This window comes from Pseudorca crassidens, chromosome 2, assembly GCF_039906515.1.
Source record: "Pseudorca crassidens isolate mPseCra1 chromosome 2, mPseCra1.hap1, whole genome shotgun sequence".
Classification (NCBI taxonomy): Eukaryota; Metazoa; Chordata; class Mammalia; order Artiodactyla; family Delphinidae; genus Pseudorca; species Pseudorca crassidens.
The window spans coordinates 171,600,308-171,621,903 of NC_090297.1; the positions used below are offsets into that span (position 1 = coordinate 171,600,308).

At 36.6% G+C, this 21,596-nt stretch overlaps 1 protein-coding gene across 1 annotated transcript in view; it reads left to right on the forward strand.

Moving 5' to 3' along the window:
- The window catches only part of USH2A (usherin), a 770,355-nt gene that overhangs the window by 551,987 nt on the left and 196,772 nt on the right, over positions 1–21,596 (forward strand). Inside the window, exons 47-49 of the mRNA XM_067729757.1 lie at positions 3,358–3,556; positions 4,488–4,656; positions 13,495–13,716. Coding sequence (XP_067585858.1) covers positions 3,358–3,556; positions 4,488–4,656; positions 13,495–13,716 — 590 coding nt within the window. The remainder of the gene's footprint in view (positions 1–3,357; positions 3,557–4,487; positions 4,657–13,494; positions 13,717–21,596) is intronic.

Here is a 21,596-nt window from a genome sequence, read left to right on the forward strand (position 1 = left end):
AGCACAGGCTTCGGACGCGCAGGCTCAGCGGCCATGGCTCACAGGCCCAGCCGCTCTGCGGCATGTGGGATCCTCCCGGACCGGGACACGAACCCGTGTCCCCCGCATCGGCAGGCAGACTCTCAACCACTGCGCCACCAGGGAAGCCCTGAATAGGGATTTTTAAAAGGCCTCTGTAAACATGATCGGGGAATGTACAGCTATTTATAACAATTTAGATGGATGTCTTAAAGTAATATGAAGATTTTTTCCTTTGGCCCAAACAAGAACATTTTGACAACATTGTGATAAAATGTTAGAATAAAATGTAGAGCACCAAGGGAACCGTAACTGTCCATAGAAGTTTTTTCTGAACTGTATCATTTTAATATTTACCAGTAAAGGTAAGTGATAAAGAAATGATTTTCCCATAATTATTTCTTTCTTCAATGTTATTTTGTACTTCTTGAGCTGAATGTGATGATTATTGTGGTGACGGTGGCCACAGGGATATATAGCAGTAACAAGTAGAATAGTAAATCTACTAACAATATGACAGACTTAAAAAGAAATAGTCAATAGCTCTGACTAGACTTTCTAAACACCCAGTGAATCATGCTAAAATGTGTGTAAACATTGTGGCCTTTATTAGAAGCTCTATGAAGGTAGCTTAAATTTTATTCCTTAGTGCTGTGGAAGCTAAGTGAACTCTAATTGTCACTTTATGAACAAATCTACCCCCCAAAAAGAAGGTCTATTTGAGGATTCATGATCATGTTTCTGCATGAGCCTACCTTTACTGATGTATTAAAACAAACAAAAAGAAACCCTTCAGTTTGTTTCCCCAATATTTCACATTAATTCCTGTGGTTTAAGAATGTTCCTTCTATTTCACTCTTAAACATCAAAACAATGAAACCATTAATCCAGTTAATAACGGTGTGCATTTCTCAGCGATGTCTTTCATTTTAAATCAACAGCCAAAAGATTTTTCAGTGTTACTCCCATGGGTTCTAATGAGAGGTGGACAGGTGTTAAACACCCTATTCTTCTTTGATCACGTACATTAGTGTACCCGACTCAGATCCTCAACATCAAAACTGTTCTTGCTATTATTAAAAATATAGGTGGTCTCACTTCACAGTTCTTCTGTGCAACACAGAGAAGTTACGATGGCATGGTTCTACATGGTGTTTTCTAGACTTTACTAGTTTGCCAGCTTTTGTGGATAAGTCCGACCTTTGAATGTCACTTAAATGTAGTCTTTCCTGTAGTTGATTATGCAATGAATACAAAAGAGGTATCTGCAAAACGTGGAATTAATTTTGAGAGTTGGATAAAGACCTTAGAATAATAATGGTGACTATACAAGTCACCTGTGAAACTGTTCTCTCATAGGTGACATTAATTTCTTATCGATAGAGTCTTATTAGTGAAAGTGTTGTGTTTGTACCTCCAAGAAAAGGAAATAATTTTCTTTTTTAGCAGTCTATTAAAATGTCAAGATTTATCTTGACTGTGGCTTTTTAATGTAAATGTTTGGGCCTAATTGAATTCCTAACATGTGATGTCACCTAGAATTCTGATAGGGTCCAGTAAAATTTGGCCTGTAAAGACATACTTCTCCTGAAACTAAAAGGTGTAGCAAGAATATTATTTTACACAGTGGCAGAAAGATGCTCCACATAAGTTATTGTGATAATTTTATTTTAAGATCTTAAAGTATAGGGACTAAACTCATATGTGCTTACTCTTCTCCAGAGTATTTACTGGAAGGTTTTATGTAAAAAGCTAACCTCTAACTATTTGTGAATGGTTGTTATGGTTGAAAATTCTAGAATTCAAACAATAAAAGTAATCTTGAGTATCAGAGTTCCATCCTCCTTTTTGAAAATAAGAAGAAGAAAAATAATTATTTTACATTTACCTAGTGTTTTGCAAATAACAGACTTTCCTTGCTGTGCTGAATTGCAAAAATATGTCATGTCCAAATCTCTGGGGCTTTATTAAAACTTTAACTACTTTCTTCTTGTAGACTTCTTAAAAAAATACTAAAGATAGTACAGGTATGTCATCTGGACTGTGTCATTCTGACAAGTAGACCTAAGTGCAGAATTAAGGTTCTGCACATTAACCTGAGAGTAGATCATTTTATTCAGGATTCACTCTTCTGTGAACAGCTTTATGTTATGATCTCACTCAGTATAGTAGATGAAATATTAATAGACCATTGAAAATGCAGTAAAGTTTTGGCGCCATGTTATGCCTTCATTGTATACCAAACCACCCAAAACAGTATATTTATATGTTTAGAAAACACCGTGGCTCAATTTTTAAAAATCAAACATCTTCAAGAACATAATAATATAAAGGAGTTTGTTATGGGAATCTCTAATTCCACTATTTCTGACCACAAAACATATTTGATCATGGTATATAAAGAACTATTGCAGAATTAACTCTGTTTCTATGAGTCAAAAAATTAAGATAAAGTATATTTGGAGGGAGCTTATCAATTTTATCAATTGATAAAATTGATAAATGTTATGTATCAATAAATAAATTCATTGATACATTTTATCAGTTGATAACTGATAAAAAGATTTTATCAATTTGGTCATGTACTTTAGCTATAAGTAACAAAACAACCAACAGTAGACTCAAGTAAGTAGCTCTAGAGGTAGATTGTTGTTGGCGTTGGTTCAGTTATAACAAATACCGCAGAGGCGTCTTTGTGATTCTTATGGTCTTTCCCAAATGGTTGCCAGAAGAATGAGATGATTGCCAAAGTTCCAGACATCATGTTTAGCAGAAAGAAAGAAAAGGGGAAAAGGCGACAGCCACATCAAGGAAGCCAAAATTTCCTAGGGACCTTTGTTAGAATCGCACCATCTTCTGGTTGCATCTGTTTGAGCAGCTATGGGTTACGTGGCTAGTCCTAGCTGCGGGAAGAAAGGCAAAGGAGAAGAGGATTATAAGTAGGGATTAGGTATGACACATATTCTAATTTCCACCCTATTTACTAAGTCAAATTATTTGTGTCTTGTTTTTACTTATCAACCAAAACTTTCTGTTGATTTTCTGACTAGCCGCAAACAATGACAGTTGCTTTTTGCCTCTGCAATTTAAAGTGGGGACCACCGGACTCATGTCATGTGTTATTCTCCCAAAAGCTTAAATGGTTTTGATTGATTCTCAAAACATAGTCTATGGTAGTAGCATATATCAGAATATATATTAGGATATGTATTCTTTTGCTCCAGCTTTTTCATGAGGAAGTTGTTGATGAAATAGACCAAACTGGAAGGCAGTTGAGACTGATAACAGCAATGTTAAATGTTGTCTTTTCAGAAATACTGATTATTCTGTCCATTGCAGATCCCTTCAGATTGATTGGATGTCTCCAGGGAAGCCAAATGGCATCATTCTGGGTTATGATCTCTTACGGAAAACATGGCGTTCATGCCTTAAAACCCAGAAGTCAGTGAAGGACCACAGTCATGAACTCTGCAGAGCAGTGAAGTGTCAAAAACCTGAAACTATCTGTGGACGCAGGTGCTACTCCCCTGAGGCTAAGGTATATCTTTTCAAACTAGTCAGTGAAATATGTTTTTCTCACTAAACACTCCAAGTGAAATCACTTGCTTTTTTTTTTTAACATATATAATTTTATTTCTCAAGTATACTTCAAGAAAGCTGGGGAAAAAAGAAATTACTATTCAACATAATAAATTAAAACTATGACTTAATTTTTTAAAGATTATCTGCTATGTCTATGATAAATGGTATTGCCGAGTATACGTTCGGAGGCTACATCTCAGCACTGTTCCGTGTTTCATTTGTTCTAGATACAGAGTGTCAGTCTCTCAAGTGAGGATGCAAAATAATTATTTGATTGCTGAAGCACATAATTTCTTCCACAGCTCCTGGAGAAAACACTGTTAAAAGGGCTTTTCAAAATTAATTTCCATATAAATTTCCTTTTCTGTACACACACACACACACATATATAAATGTTGGACACTGTTGAGATTGCCTTGTCTGAAGATTGGGTTCATAAATAAGTGATCATATAAATTAGTGTAAGGAAAATGCAATGTATTAAAAAAAAAAAAGATCAATGAGAGACAGGTTTCCACAGATGCAATGTTTTTAAACAATCATTAAAATAAAAACATATATATGAAGGAAATTGTTCATTTACAATTCTAAATCATCTTCTCATTGGAAGCACTGACATTCAAAAGATAATTCATATTTATAGAGTATTATGATAGAGCACAAAGCATGGTTGAAGGCTAAAAGAAGCTACATTGTATCAAATAGCATTGGTAGAATTTGAATGATACAGAGAAAATGTACTTTTTAAACCTTTAAATTTTTATCAGAAATATGCTACATTTGGTTTCAGATCAAGTCCTTATTAAATAATAACTGTATCACATAAGATATGGTGGTACAATACTCTTAATAAAACGATTTCTTTATACCTGATTCTCAAATTTCAGGTGTGTTGTAATGGAGTTCTCTACGACACTCAGCCTGGACACCACTGTTGTGAAGAGAAGTACATCGCATTTGTTTTGAACTCAACTGGAGTTTGTTGTGGTGGCCGAATACAAGAGGGACAACCGAATCATCAGTGCTGCTCAGGGTATTACGTTAGGATTCTACCAGGTGAGGATCATTTCCAGTAGTACTCGGTAATCTTGGGAACCAGAAAAAACAAACATGTGACTTGTGTCAGTGAACTATTTGAAGCACCTCCCCACCAAAGATTAAACCACTAACACGTAGCCAATGGCCGGCTTTAGGTATCATTTCTTCTCTCCACTTTTTTGAAATATAAGCAAGACTAGGTACAAACTGGAGAGGGAATAGAGACTCATTATATGTATTACATAAAGAAATATATCTGGAGAGCTGGATAATTCCCTTTTTTGTGACTTTATTTTATCCACATGGCTGAGTATTCCACCATAAACTCTGTGAATTGCTTCGTGTTCCACTCCACGACGCTGTTCTCCATTTTCTCCATTTCTGTTCTGAAGGATGTACGCATTGTTCCTAGTGGGATCATAACCACAGATTCCATTTATCTGAGGCCCCCTAGTTGCTCTAGGTCTGGCAGGGGAGGGAGGGATGTAGCAAAGAGTAGCAATCAGGAATTTTTCCCTCCTCACCTTCTTTTCTTTCTGTCTTATCAGCCAACCGAATAAGCCATTTTCCAAATTCAACTACACAAAACAATGTCCAGTGAATATAACTGAAAATAAAGATAACAACAATTGGCATTTATAAGACAACAAGTTTCTGGCACGCTCTGTGTTCAAGGCTTTACATATGATATGATACCTTATATTTTTTTCACAACTGTAGGAGACTGGTATTTTACCTTAAGTTTACAAATAAGGAAAGAGGTTCAGAGAGAATCAGTAACATGCCCAGATCCACACAGATGGGAGTAGAAGAGCTGAAATGCAAATCTGTGTGTCTTTCCAAAATCCATGCTCTTTGGAGCAGTCTACTTAATAGGTGTTAATATAATTATTAAACAACTATTCCAGACTTCTAAAAGCTTCATTACTGTTACTGTCAGTTACTAATTATTCTAGAAAAGCCATTGAGAATACAGATTTTTTTTTCCTAGTACCTAAGTTTAATGCCTATTTCTTCTTTAAAAGCACAGAAAATAGGTATGGGAGAAAGAGAAGAAAGCTAAACGTTTGGATGCCCAATGCTTTGAGATATCTAGTTTAACATGAAATTTATGCCAAACATGTAGTAAATTCAGGTATTGTTCAGTGTACCTTGTGTTTGGTACAAATATATCCATCCAAGATATCTGTGTCGAGAAATTGTCTCACCCAGTATATCCTTTACAAAACACTGGAGCAAACAGGGAAGGTGAAATGATTAAATACTATGCAGGTTTATTCAAGGCAGAGATCTTCTATTCTTCATAATTTGTCCTTAAAATTAATAGAAAACTCTGCCCTTGTAAAAGTACAGTTATTTCTGATTCTTATGCAAAAATACTTTCATAATTAACTCTTAATCAACTGGATTTTCCAAGTAAGAAAATACAACGGTGACAGAAACGAAGATTTTGCAGAAAAGCCTTAACTTCGTTATACTACAAATCATAGTGTTAGGCAATGAATTAAACACTGTCAAATGCTTTACTCTCTCAAAATAATTTACACTTTGCGAGTTTTCAACTATATTTCACATCTTCCCTCCTTGCAAAAAAATCTGCCTTGAAAATTCTAACTATAGAGGTGAGATGGAAATCTTCTGTTGTTCCGTCCTTCCCATTCTTCAGACCAATAGGTCATATTAGGCTTTTCTCTAAGTCTAGCATAGAACTAAACGATTGCGTTTTCATCTCCAAGTCACATTAAAATTTTTGTTAAGTTATGATTTGCCATGAACTGTCCCAACTCTGAAAAATATCCACTATGCCTTAAAACTGATGAAAAACACTTGGTTGCATATGTCATGGCTGTGAACACCTAGGATCTTTACCTGTCACCTTTCTCAATCCTAGCACAAAGTGTCAGATCTCCAACGAAGAAATCAATCTACTCTTGTTCTATTTGCAGATGAAATTCAACTTTTTTTTCCCCCAAAACTGAAATAAGTCATGGAAGCTCAAAGGTCGTTTATTGATACTATACAAAACTTTTTAATAAGTAATTTTTAAAACAAGAGTTTTTAAAACCTCCATGATCTGTATATTGACACATGCTCATTCAGACCTCAAGCATTTTATTTTTTTATTATATATTTTTTATTTAGTTAGTTATTTATTTACTTTTGCATCTTTATTGGAGTATAATTGCTTTACAATGGTGTGTTAGTTTCTGCTTTATAACAAAGTGAATCAGTTATACATATACCTATGTTCCCATATCTCTTCCCTCTTGCATCTCCCTCCCTCCCACCCTTCCTATCCCACCCCTCTAGGAGGTCACAAAGCACCGAGCTGATCTCCCTGTGCTATGCAGCTGCTTCCCACTAGCTATCTACCTTATGTTTGGTAGTGTATATATGTCCATGCCACTCTCTCACTTTGTCACAGCTTACCCTTCCCCCTCCCCATATCCTCAAGTCCATTCTCTAGTAGGTCTGTGTCTTTATTCCTGTCTTACCCCTAGGTTCTTCATGACATTTTTTTTCCTTAAATTCCATATATATGTGTTAGCATACGGTATTTGTCTTTCTCTTTCTGACTTACTTCACTCTGTATGACAGACTCTAGGTCCATCCACCTCATTACAAATAGCTCAATTTCATTTCTTTTTATGACTGAGTAATATTCCATTGTATATATGTGCCACATCTTCTTTATCCATTCATCAGATGATGGACACTTAGGTTGTTTCCATCTCCAGGCTATTGTAAATAGAGCTGCAATGAACATTTTGGTACATGACTCTTTTTGAATTATGTTTTTCTCAGGGTTGGGTCTTCATTGCTGTGCACGTGCTTTCTCTAGTTGTGGAGAGCGGGATCCACTCTTCATTGCGGTGGCTTCTCTTGTTGCAGAGCAGAGGCTCTAGGCACGCAGGCTTCAGTAGTTGTGGCTCACGGGCTTAGTTGCTCCATGACATGTGGGATCTTCCCGGACCAGGGATCAAACCTGTGTTCCCTGCGTTGGCAGGCGGATTCTTAACCACTGTGCCACAAGGGAAGCCCTCAGACCTCAAGCATTTTAATATCTACCAATCTGTTGAGCATGGCCCTCATTTGGGTCTTTTAAGTGGTTAATTTTTCACAGGATTAGAATGCCTACCTTGATGTCAAAAGGAGAAAATGCAATCTTACTGGATAATCAAAGAATCTCAATATATCAGTACCGAAAGAGATTATATTGGGACCTCTGTTTTCAGCCAATGGTCTTTATTAACTGGTTTAACACTGTTTACATTAAGAAAGAAAGCATATTGACCCCAAACCATCTTATATTTCAATGTAATTAAAATTCAGTCAGTAGTCTGCCAGTTCAAGGCTGAGACAGGTATAGGCATTTTGATATTTCTAGACAGGTCTGAAATATTGGTGAATAATATTTACTTCATTTTGTTGGATAATATTGACTTCATTTTTTCTCACAACTTTCCTCCATAGAACCCCTATAACAAAGAACAGCAGAGGAAAGAATGCTCTTTCCAGTCCCCTTTTTTTTATAAATGCGCTAATGACCTCAAGCTAAATGTTAATGCGGGTCATTCTTTGATAAGAATAACAATTAACTGTTAAGACTGCATGGTAGCTTTTAGAGAGAAAACATTTTCAAGCCTGTCGTGAGATAGATTCATTTTGAGAGGTTAATGAGAAGGTGACTGATCCTTGTATCTTATGTCTAATAGCCCTTTTTTGAGCGGGGGGAAATCAGTTTTACTTCTCATTGATATAATCCACACCTCTTATTATAAAGCCTTCTGTCAGTAACTGAATAACATTCTGAGGGATTCCAGAAAATATGACTAAAATATCCAATCGATATTTGTTATACTCAAAAGTGGAGGGTTTTTTCTTTAAAAAGGGTTGGTTTTCCCCAGTATAGGTGTGTACACTGTTCCTCTAAGCCCACCATTGTCCTAAGTGATGTTTAATTAACTGTTGCTGCCCCTGGACCTTGTGACACATTATGTTAAAGAAAGTTTGCCAACAAGGGACACTGAGTTCTTTAGCCGTAAAGATTTAAGAAATGGGAACTACATTGCAGACCAGACAGAAGAAACCTCTCACCCAGAGAAATGTAACAAACACAGCAACTGCACTGTTCACAGTAAGATCATTTCTCCATCTCTCTAGGTACCTCATGTAAGTAGAATCATATAATATTGGTCCTTTTATGACTGGCTTATTTCACTTAACATAATGTTTCCAAGGCTCATACGTGTTGTAGCATGTGTCAGAACTTCCTTCCTATTTCAGGTTGAATAATATTCCATTTGTGTGTATATACAACGTTTTGTTTATCTGTTCATCTGTTGATGGATATTCGGGTTGTTTCCACCTTTTGGCTATTGTGAATAAGGCTGCTATGAGCATTGGTGTACAATTATCCGTTCGAGTCCTTGCTTTCAATTTTTTTGGCTATATACCCAGAAGTGGAATTCCTATATCATATGGTAATTCTATGTTGAATTTTTTGAGGAACCGCCATAGTGTTTTCCACAGCAGCTGCACCAACAGCAATGCACTGGGTTTGAATTTCTCCACTTTCTTGCTAACTCTTGTTATTTTTTGTTTTGTTTTTTATAATAATCATAACTGGGTGTGAAGTGGTATCTCATTGTGGTTTTGATACACATTTCCCTAATAATTAATAATATTGAGCTTATTTGTGCTTATTGGTCATGTTCTTTAGAGAAATGTTTATATGTATGCTTTGCCCATTTTTTAATTGGATTGTTTGTGTTTGTGTTATTGAGTTGTAGAAGTTCTTTATATAGTCTGGATATTAATCCATTTTTAAATATGTGATTTGCAAATATTTTCTCCTGTGGGTCACAGCTTTAATCAGTTGATAGTGTCTTTAGATGCACAACACATTTTAATTTTGATAAAGTCCAAATCATCTATTTTTCTTATTGTTGCCTGTGCTTCTGGTGTCATATTCAAGAAATCATTGCCAAATTCAATGTCATTAAAATTTTCTCCTATGTTTTCTTCTAAAAAATTTATAGTTTCAGCTTTTATATTTAGGTCTTGGATCTATTTTTATTTAAATTTTGTATATGGTATAAGGTATGGGTTCAACTTCATTCTTTCCATTTGGATATCCAGTTTTTCCAAAAAATTTGGTCCTTTCCCTATTGAATGGTCTTGACATCCTTGTTGAAAATCATTTGATTATACACCAAAGGTTTTATTTCTGACTCTCTGTTCTATTCCATTGGTCTATATGTCTGTCTTCATACTAGGATCACACTGTTTTGATTCCTGTAGCTTTATAATAAGTTTTTCTTTTTTTAACCTCTTTATTGGAGTAGAATTTCTTTACAATGGTGTGTTAGTTTCTGCTTTATAACAAAGTGAATCAGCTATACATATACCTATATCCCCATATCTCCTCCCTCTTGCATCTCCCTCCCACCCTCCCTATCCCACCCCTCTAGGTGGTCACAAAGTACTGAGCTGATCTCCCTGTGCTATGCAGCTGCTTCCCACTAGCTATCTATTTTACATTTGGTAGTATATATAAGTCCATATAATAAGTTTTGAAATTAGGAAGTGTGAGACCTCCAACTTTGTTCTTTTTTGAGATTGTTTTGCTAGTTGAGGTACCTGGAGATTCCATTTGAATACTAGGATGGATTTTTCTGTTTCTGCAAGAAGTATTGTTGGAATTTTGATAGCAATTGCATTGAATCTCTATGAGGCAGGAGATAGATGGGCCCCAGGCTGAACAGTTTCTCCCCTGTGGACAGAAACTCCATAATAGCAGAAACTCCATAAAAGCAGGATGGAGAAGGCTGGGCCCCACCCAGAAAAGATATAAAAGACCACATATTCCTCATTCTTGAAGTCAAGGAGACCTCCCCAACTACACATGTGCAGAAAGGCTCCTTGGAGGTCAAAAGAAGGGGGAGCCACCCCATAGTAAGTGATGTCAACTACCCATAGGCCTCTTCATTAAAATCCATCTTGACTAGGAGATGCTCACGCACACGTGAGTGGACCCCGAGATAAACCATATATGGACTCAGAACCAGGCAAAGCAAGATGAGTGGCCAAAGGAAGCCTGGAAGAAATGCCCCATAAAAGTGATTCCAACTACCATGAGGATGAGACTCTCTCTCTCTCTCTGAGCCCTCCCATGTGTCTATCCACACATACTGTACTCTTTTTCCTCCTAATAAAGCCTTTACTTGCTTGACTACTTTCCGTCTCTATGTGGAAATTCATTTTGACACAGCTGACGGACCAGGGCCTTGTCACTGGCCACTGGTCTAGTGGCTAGGATTCAGTGCTCTCACTGCTGTTGACCAACCTCAGTCTCTGGCCAGGAACTGAAATCCTGCTTCAAGCTGCTGAGTAGTATTGACATCTTAACAATATTAAGTCTTCTAATCCTTGAATATGGAATGCTCTTCTATTTATTTGACTCTTCTTTAATTTCTTTCAGCAGTTTGTAGTTTTCACTGTACATTTTCTTCACCTCCTTGATTAAGTTTATTCCTAAGTATTTTTACACTATTGTAAATGGAATTGTTTTTAAATTTCCTTTTCTGATTTTTCATTTTTGTTTTTTATAGTGTATGAAAACACAAGTGATTTTTGTATGTTGATTTTGTATCCTGCAACTCTGCTGAATTCTCTTATTAGTTCAAATGGTGTTTTGGGTGTGGAATCTTTAGGGTTTTATACACATGAAGTTATATTGTCTGTGAACAGAGATAATTTTACTACTTCCTTTTCAATATGGATGCCTTTTATTTCTTTTTCTTGCCAAATTTCTCTGGTTATACTTTCAATATTATGTTGAGTAGAAGTGGTTAAAGTCAGCATCCTTGTCTTCTTCCTGATCTTAGAAAAAGAGCTTTCTTGAGTATAACATTGAGTATAATGTTAGTTGTGGGTTTTTCTCATATGCTCTTTATTATGTTGAGGTATTTTCTTCTACTTCCAGTTTGTTAAATGTTTTTATAATAGAAAAGTGTTGAATTTTGTCAAATGCTTTCTCTGCACCAGTTGAGACAACCATGTGTTTTCCTTCATTCATTCTGTTAATGTGGTGTATTACATTGATTGATTTTTGTATGTTGAATTATCCTTGCATTCCAGGAATAAATCCCACTTGGTTATGTTTCCCACTTGGTATCATTTTAATGTGCTAATGAATTGAATTCAGTTTGTTAGTATTTTGTTGAGAATTTTTGCATCAATATTTATAAGAGATATTGGTCTGTTGTTTGCTTTCCTTGATGTGTCTGGTTTTGTTATCAGGCTCATATATTTGTTATTCTGGCCTCATATATTGACTTAAGAAGTATTTCTTCCTCTTCAATTTTTTGAAAGAATTTGAGGAGGATTGATGTTAACTTTTCTTTAAATGTTTGATAAAATTCACCAGTGAAGCCGTCTGGTCCAGGACTTTTCTTTGCTAGGAGGTTTTGATTAGTGATTCAATTCTGTTACTAGTCATAGGTCTATTCAGATTTTCTATGTCTTCATGATTTAGTCTTGGTAGGTTATAGTAATTTGTCCATTTCACCTAGTGGGATGGGTTTTTGCCCAATGAATTTTGGATAAGAAAGACCTCAGGGATAACTGCTAAGAGTTCTTGCCCTACTTTTGTACTCTTTCTATATCTATCTGTAGTTAAATATTGTCCCATATTTTAAATATCATTTTGGTTAGCAGTTTATCTGGTTTTACTAACCAAGTTTTGGCATATCCTGTCTTCACAAGAGGATGAGCTAATTGACAGAGATCAGGGAGTCCAGGACTATAAATCGCTGAGGCAATCCTAAATTCTTCAGGGAACTTGTGCCTTTTCCTAAGAAGGTTTGGCAAGTCATTAACTAGATTATGTAAATCTTATCTGGACAGTGGTTTAAAGCTATAAAACCTGCCAGGTTGGCCATCATATTCACATACCTCATAAGATTTAATGAAGGGATAGTGTCCAGGGAGAAAGATATGTTTAAGAAGGGGCAGTGGAGGAAATAGAAGAGGGTCTCTTGAAGGTGTAAGAAGAAGAAGAGTAGTAAGGCAACGGGAGGAGGAGGTCAAGGTTCCAGGGGCAAGGAAGGCGTTGGTCATGAGATAGACAGGAAAGATGATGTTTGATTTTTACATCTTCCAGGTTCTTATTAGTCCTTTCTAAGATATCCTTAATAAAAGCAATTGAAATTTTTTTGTCTTTTAGAAGGCACTTCATACAAAAATAATGACTACTGATATTTAGAATATTTGAACCCTTTGATCCCAAGGCACTAGGCAAAAATTATTCTATTCTTGTCTCAAGTTTCTCAGAATATCATATAAAGGGGAAATGTGGGTGGAACTCCATCAGTGAAATGCAGTGTCTGCCATAGCTCAGCAAAATACTAGTATGCAGATATGAATATAGTATTTTTACCTCCTTTCATTTAATTAAGCTTTCCATTGGAAATCTTTTGTTTGGTTAAAGAAATGTAGTTTGGTTAAAGAAATTATAATCAAAAGCAATACAAATTTATCAAGAATTGATTTCTGAGTCCATCCCACTTTCCAAAAATATATATATACATATATATATACTAAATAGATAGAAAAGTAATTGTAGACAAACTTTTTTTGTTGCCTCTAAGTTGGCATAGACCCATGTTTATACACGTGTTTATACAACTTCAATGCAAACATTTTGAAGCGGTATTGAGATTTTGCAACTCCAGTATGACGATACCCTGTCAACCAGTTGGCATCTGCAAGATCATTGTGATAAAATTTAGTCGTGAGTCAAAGCATATTTTTTTAACTCATGCAATGATGGTTATTGTGCTAAATTGACAGGTGAAGTATGCTGTCCAGATGAACAGCACAATCGGGTTTCCACTGGCCTCGGCGACTCCTGCTGTGGCAGACTGCCATACTCCACCTCCGGAAACCAGATTTGCTGTGCTGGGAGGCTCCATGATGGCCATGACCAGCAGTGCTGTGGTGGACAGATTGTGAGCAAAGATTTCGAGTGCTGTGGGGGAGAGGAACAGGGTGTGGTGTACAGTCGCCTTCCAGGTAAGGGAGCCTCATCTACCTTTCAGTAGAGGGAGAATCTCAGAAACAGAGACATTGAGAAATTTGCCCTAGATATAAAACACATAAGTAATGAAAGCTCACATTAATTACATCTAATGTGGCAAATAGCTACACATTGTCTAACAAAGAAAAATGTAACCTCACTTTTTTTATGTGCATGTGATGCGTTTCATAAAAGCAGGCCAAAACTCTTTCTTCTTGAAAAGTGTCATGTCCACCAAAAAGCAAACAAACAAACACATCAATGCATTGGTTCTGGACCAAGAGAATAATTCATAGCAATACTGAGAGTATACAAATTATTATTGATGATGTTGTGCCATAATTCTTTTACTCCTTTATTTTTCTATAGCTATTAAATTAGCATTAATAGCTATCATTATCATTAAATGAGTACTTACTATCTAGGAGGTACTATGCCCAATGTTTTATACATTATTCCCTCAATTAATCTGTACAAAATAGGTACTATTATTATTCACATATTTAAAATGAGGAAGCTGAGGCACAGAGATTAGACACATGCTCAAGATCACACAGTCAGATCTAGATTTGGGGGTGCCAAAATTTATAAAATTTGGGAGATGCTTTTTAAGAAAATAAAACCAAATGATGAAGACAAGATAAAATATAAATATTTATTTATAAGGGGAAAAGAAATGACAAGAATTATACATGTAGAAGGATAAACCTGGCAGATTCCACTAACATAAAAATAGTATATTTGGATTATATAATTTCTGACATCCCTCTATATTTTTTTCCCTGACATGTTTAACTGACACCCTTGGTCACCTCTTCATACAGCCATGGCTTTGTACTATAATTATCTGTAGAGAGAATAGAAAGATAATTCATTCTTTCCTGTCACATAGTTAATCAAAAATTTGTTTAATTATTTAAAGTTTAGAAAAGTGACTTTACACTTCACAACTCATTATTGTAATATTATGGAAATGTAGGTTATTTTCAATTTTAGAGAAATACCTACAAAGGGTTTTTTAAGATTTTAGGGCATTTTAAGTTTTCTTGTCTTAAGGTGATTTGCAGTGACTTGTCTTAAATATTTGTTGAATTGACAGCATCGTTACCAGTTTTCATGGATATCCTTATTGTAGGACTGAATTTAAGTTGTATTTTATCATAGATGCCACTATTTTATCTACAAATCAGTAAGAAGTCTAGATTTTTCCAATATAAGTTACTTCTTTTCATAATTTATCAAAGTAATCATATTGCTTATGCATTGCTTCAATCCTAGATCCATCATTTTCTTTTAATAGTTTCCTACTTTGAGTATGATTTGAAATTTATTTTGTTACAATTCTCTTCTTGATGTCAGAATATTTCAGTTGATTTCATTTTTCATTTTTACAGCTTTTATTTCATATTATATTAATTTTTCTAACTGATCTTTTTCTTTAAACCTTCCCTTTATATGCATACAAATTAAGAGTCTATAATTTCTCACATTCCTTATCTTTCCAAATTGCAGTGAAAATGACATATTTAAGCCTTAACAACTTTTTTATGAAAGTGGCTGAAATCATATAAATTTAGCTACTGAACCCAAACTAAATATTCCCCAGACTCAACTTCCCCTTAGTTTGAGTCCATAAATGTCCATGGTTACCCTAATCTCAATCAATATGAGGCCATGTATAACAGAGGACAAGTTAAAAGGGCAAGAGATAGTGGCCATAACAAATTGTAGTTAAATATTATACATTCACAAATTTTATAAAAATATATCTATGCTTGCCTTGGAAGGGGCTCATGCAAGCGAAGGGCCTTGAAGATCAATTTTCCTGAACTTCAAGATAAACCTACCCCTGCAACTAGTATGCATTGGAATCCCAGTCCCTCCAAGTTAAAATTTCAGGACATCATAATATCTTTTTTCTTTTTCATCATAATATCTTGATGGAGATAAACTATGAACTCTCTGCTGTCTTTCTTTAATTTCTTCTCAGAGTTATCCATAATACAAGTAACAATTATTTAAATTATTATAGTGTTATTGTTAAATACCATGTTCTTGTACACATTCTCTTCTGTGTAAAATTCTGATGGGAAATTCCCTGGAGGTCCAGTGGTTAGGACTCCGTGCTTTCATTGCCGAGGGCGCGGGTTCAATCCCTGGTCAGGGAACTAAGATCCCGCAAGACACACAGCGTGGCCAAAAATAAAATAAAGTAAGTTCTGATGAGAACTATTAAGAAGAGCACTTCAATAATAAAACTAAATAATCAAAGCATATTAAAAGTATCAATCCTGGATGTACCAGAATCTTGTGCCTTAATAAGGATACTAGACTCTCAGTATTTTGATAGCCCTTAAATAAGTAAGAAATGCCAAATTAAGTTATTCATAACTAAATTTCAATCCTCCCAGTGTGACAAAAATTCATCTCCTTCTTTGAGTCAAAAAAAAAAAACCTGATTTCTAGTTTCTTATTTTATCTTTGTACGACCATCAAGTGTATTTCCAAGGCATTTACTATTCTGTGAAGCTATAAATCACCTTTCTGGATCCACACTGTATCCATCTTATGCCTTTTTTCATCCAACCCAGTAGGACATATTTAAAGGAAGATTTTAATGTATATATTGTCAAAGTGGTTGATAGTCCCATGTCATTATGTTGATCTCCGTCAACTGTCCAGAAAATAGTAAGAGTGGCTAGTTGTCCTATATACAACAGAATTAGATTTCAATTATGACATTTTCATTGACCTAAGGAATTTAAGGATTATCTCCAAGAAATGGCACAGGACACCTGGATCTGTACTATAAGGTAACAAGAAAGTTGAGTTTGCCAGGTAAGACCAAAAAAACAAAAACAAACAGCAAAAACCAACCTCCCAAGATCTTCTTAAAAAATGAATGATGTATTAAATCATATAATACACAAGTGTCCGGTATAGACACAGAAGCCATTTCAGAAATATCCCCTATGGATTGTAGACGTAAAGGTTAGCATTCTAAAGATAACTAAAGTCCAGTCAAGAAGTCCAGCTCAGTGTTTCCTGGACACTGTTTATTGGCTAGAAGATGTATACGAGCAGCAGGAGACAAATCACAACAGTAACACCTAGGCAACATTCCACGTTCACTATTTGCCAAGCGGAGTTCTGTGTGCTTCACACACATTAACACATTTAAACCTCACCACAACCCTAGGAGGTAGGTACTATTATTATCTCCATTTTACAGATGAGGAAACAGAAGTACAGAAGTTAAAAACTTTTTCCAGATCACACATCTAGTAAGTGGCTGTTTTACTTCAGGTAATACTGTTACTGTAAGTGAACCTCAAAATATATAAAGGCTCAAAGATAATAGAGGTTCATTTCTTTCCCATATAATAGTATTGTGGTGTGAACATATCTTCAGGGTGAGATCTCTTTCCCACAGTCATTCTGGCTGTTGGAAGCGCTGTCATTTTCAACGGGTAGCTTCTCGGGTCACCTGGGAGTTGTCTGCAGTCAGAAGAAGAAAAGAGTATGAAATAACAGGTGTGGGTTTTTTTTTTTTTTGGTTTTGTTGTTGTTGTTGTTGTTGTTTTTGGCCAGGCTAGAAATAGCAGATAGTTTTATTGACATTTCATTGACTGGAACTCAGCTATCTATCGATACCTAAATACAAGGGAGTCTGGGAGATCTGCCCATGAATTTCTTGCCACTGTGACTAAGAAGAGTTTCTAACTCCATTCATAGAGTCCATGCTCTTAACATTCCTGAGCATTCTGATACCTGAACAAGCCCTGGATACTCTCCAACCCAAACCGTATCAATGTTTATCAAGTCTGATGAACAGGCCCAGTGTAACTACCAAGTTGCCAACATTTTCTGATGACCAGAAAAAAAATGAGACGTTGACTACACACCACAAGTGTGCCCAAGTTAGAAGAAAAGGTGCTGTGTATGTGTGCTAAGCTCTAAGGCAGTGACTTTTAAAGTATGTCTCGGGGATTTCTGAGGGTCTCTAAGACCTCTGGTGGTGTCTGTGACATCAAAACTATTTTCACAATAATACTAAACTATTATACGCCTTTTTCACTGTCATTCTCTCATAAGTATCCAGTGGAGTTTTCCAGAGGTTACATGACATGTAATATTGCAACAGATTTTTTTTTAATTGACGTATAGTTGATGTACAATATTGTATAAGTTACAGGTGTACAATATCACGATTCACAGTTTTTACAGGTTGTATTCCATTATAGTTATTATAAAATGTTGGCTATATTACCTGTGCTGTAAAATCTATCCTTGTAGCTTATTTATTTTATATATAATAGTTTGTACCTCTTAATCCCCTACCCCTACCTCACTCCTCCTCCCTTCCCTTTCCCCACTGGTAACCACTAATTTGTTCTCTATATCTGTGAGTCTGCTTCTTTCTTGTTATATATTCACAAGTTTGTTGTATTCTTTTAGATTCCACGTATAAATGATAACATACAATATTTGTCTTTCTCTGTCTGATTTATTTAGCTTAGCATAATGCCCTCCAAGTCCATCCGTGTTGCCACAAACGGCAAAATTTTCGTTCTTTTTTATGGCTGTGTAGTATTCCATTGTGTATCTGTACCACATTTTCTTTATCCATTCATCTGTTGATGGGCATTTAGGTTGCTTCCATGATATTGCAATAGTTGAATGCAGAAGCAGGTAGGAGAATTCAGTTACTTCTATTAAGCTAGACATTAAAGAGGCTTGCAAAAATATAAACAGTGTCATTCTTCTCACTAATTTTTCTCAGTTTGGAAATATGTTTATTTTTTCATAAATATTCATGTTAGCATGTTATATGTTTATCATTATTTTAAATGAATTAATGAATATCTATTTCAAACGTTTCAGTTTTAGGCTCTAACCCAGTAAATATCAACAAATCTTACCCATATAAACAAAAGCTATTTGGGGTCCTCAATTATTTGTGAAAGTATAAAAGGGTCCTGGCACCAAACTTTGAGAACCACTGCTTTAAGGCCTAGTAATCAGGTCTGCTAGAAATTCATGGCCATTAGTTAGTTATCCTGTACTATGACTAACCAGTTGAGTACCTCTTTCTCCTTTAGATGTGTTAGCTAAAAACAGGTCCATTCAAGACAGAACCATGGGGCTTCCCTGGTGGCACAGTGGTTGAGAGTCCGCCTGCTGATGCAGCGGACACGGGTTCGGGCCCTGGTCCGGGAGGATCCCACATGCCACGGAGCGGCTGGGCCTGTGAGCCATGGCCGCTGAGCCTGCGCGTCCGCGTCCGGGGCCTGCGCTCCGCGGCGGAAGAGGCCACAGCAGTGAGAGGCCCGCGTACCGCAAAAAAAAAAAAAAAGACAGAACCATAGTCATGGAGTAGTGGAGATGCAAAAGTGCTGCCCGCCCACCCCAACACCGTAATGAGTGAGAGTTTGAAAACAGCAGTAAGCTGTCTCATTTTAGCATTGTTGCTCATCTGTTGCTTTTTTTAAGTCAATTGCCATATTCCTTCATTCAATAAACACGTACCATGTAGTGACTATATTCGAAATATCATTCTTAGTGCTTTGTGAGTGTAAAAATGGCTAAGATTCCATTTTTACCCTTAAGGACTTGCAATCTAATCAAGGAGAAGAGTGCCTGTAAGATTAAACACAGGCATAAGAGAGGGATGAATACAAGCATAATCTTAAGACTGAGTGATCACTCCAGCCAAGATGATGAAGAACGCTAAATCGCTGATCGGAACCGCAAACGACGAGTAGGATTTTGAGACACGTGGATGGAAGAAGGACGTTTCAGCTAAAGGGCATGGCTTGAGCTGAAGTGTGAAATTAGCAGCCTGCAAAGCATGTCTAGGTAGGAGTGAGCAGTTGGGTTGATTGGAGGAAGATGCCGTGTGTAAGGAAATAGAGGGAGATAAAGCCGAAAAGCCGAAAGGGTTTGAACGTTATTTGGTACTCAGGGAAGAGTCAATGCGATGATGAGAACTGTGATTTATGGAGATAAATTAGATTTGGGTGGCAGAATGGGTGTGAAGGAGAAGGAAAGATAAGTCAGTTAAAACTCTTGCCAAGGGCCTCCCTGGTGGCGCAGTGGTTGAGAGTCCGCCTGCCGATGCAGGAGACACAGGTTCGTGCCCCGGTCCGGGAAGTTCCCACATGCCGCGGAGCGGCTGGGCCCGTGAGCCATGGCCGCTGAGCCTGCGCGTCCGGAGCCTGTGCAAAAAAAAACTCTTGCCAAAAGTGCCTGTTCTAAGAAATGGAATAGAGGTCACTGTCCACTAGGACAAAGACTCTTAATCTTTTGGAGGTCAGACACTCCTGGTAGAATCTTTTGAAAGTTACAAACCCTCACTTCAAATAATATGTAGGATACACACAACAATTTTTCTGCCATTTCATACACCCTTGAAGTCCGTCCATGGGCCCAAATTTCAGAATCACTGGTGTACTTCAATATGATATACACGCTAGCCAACTATTTCCTAAGGACACTGCGCCATTCCTCAGTTCCTGTGAATCAAAATTAGCTCCAGAGTTTCCCCTGACCTTCAACAGTTCCACCAACTCTGGTAATCATGGTGGACTGAAAGAATGAGCCTTTTAAAAAGGAAAAAAAAAATCTCTTTTTAGTCTCTTGACCTCCCTGCAGGTTTCACTGAAAACAGACACGTTCCACATGTCTTTTTCCTCTCTCTGTTGCCGCGCCCTCCTGTCACCCCTAATGATCGTGACCTTAGTGACCTTCCAGAATATCCATATGGCCCTTTCTTTCCTCGGCCTAGCAATACCGTACCTGCTGCTTGAGGGTTTGGATCTCATAATATTGTTCCTAAGCCTGGCCTCTCTCCCTGCCTGGCATTGTGGGCCTGCCACGACACCGGGCTGGCTCGTAAAACATCTCTTTATGTACTTTATTACTTAAACTCTTTTATTTGCCTGCAGGAGCCCTTTAACAAAATCACATTGAATTGACTTTCTCACACCAAATCAAATCTCCCTGGTCCCAGTTCAGTTGTCTTTGTCAATATGTATTTTATAAATGGAGTGAATTAACAGATGCTGTTGGAACAGAAGTGCTGGAGTAGCGTTTATGTTTTTAGTGCTCTCTCTGGGCGGATGAGTTGTGTAGGAGTGTTACACAGGTACCTCGGGATGGAAGTCATGCTCGTCATTTCAGTGGCTATGTATTCTTAACCATTTTCTTTGAATATATTTTAAACCCCTTTATTACTCTTTTTATTCGTAGTGTTTGCTTATATGGTTTTATCATTTGTGCCATCAGTCTTAGATTGGACCTGATTATACCCCTTCATATTAAAAGATGAACCTTAAAGCCTCTCTATCAGGCAAAGAGGACAGGATTTTCTGTTAGCCATGAGGAACTAATCATGACATACCTTTGGAACATATTGCTTTATTTCTATTATCTGTGTTCTCCATGCAACCTTGGATATGAAACTCTGGGATGAAACTGTTCTAGAATAAAGTACTGACTTTCCGTGTCCTAGATTCTGACATCAGTCGAATGAATGACTACCCCTGTTACATAAGATGGAATGTGGGGACTTTTGCAGAGAGGAAAATACATCATAGAAATCCATTGTGTAAGATGTGTATTGAAAGATTTCCCAGGAAGATTTCCATGTGATATAATGACCTTTTGAAACGTGTAAAGTATAAATGCTATAAAATACATTGCAATGATCTGGGGAACATTTTCACCCTACCCTGTCTCAGTTTTGTGGTGGTAGCCATAGAGCCAGCTGCTAGTGAAGACAAGATGCATTTCTTTTCTTTCATGCTCTGCCATCAACTTTGTTTGTCCTGAGAATGACTAATCAAAAACGTGGTTTTTTTTTTTTACATTCTTC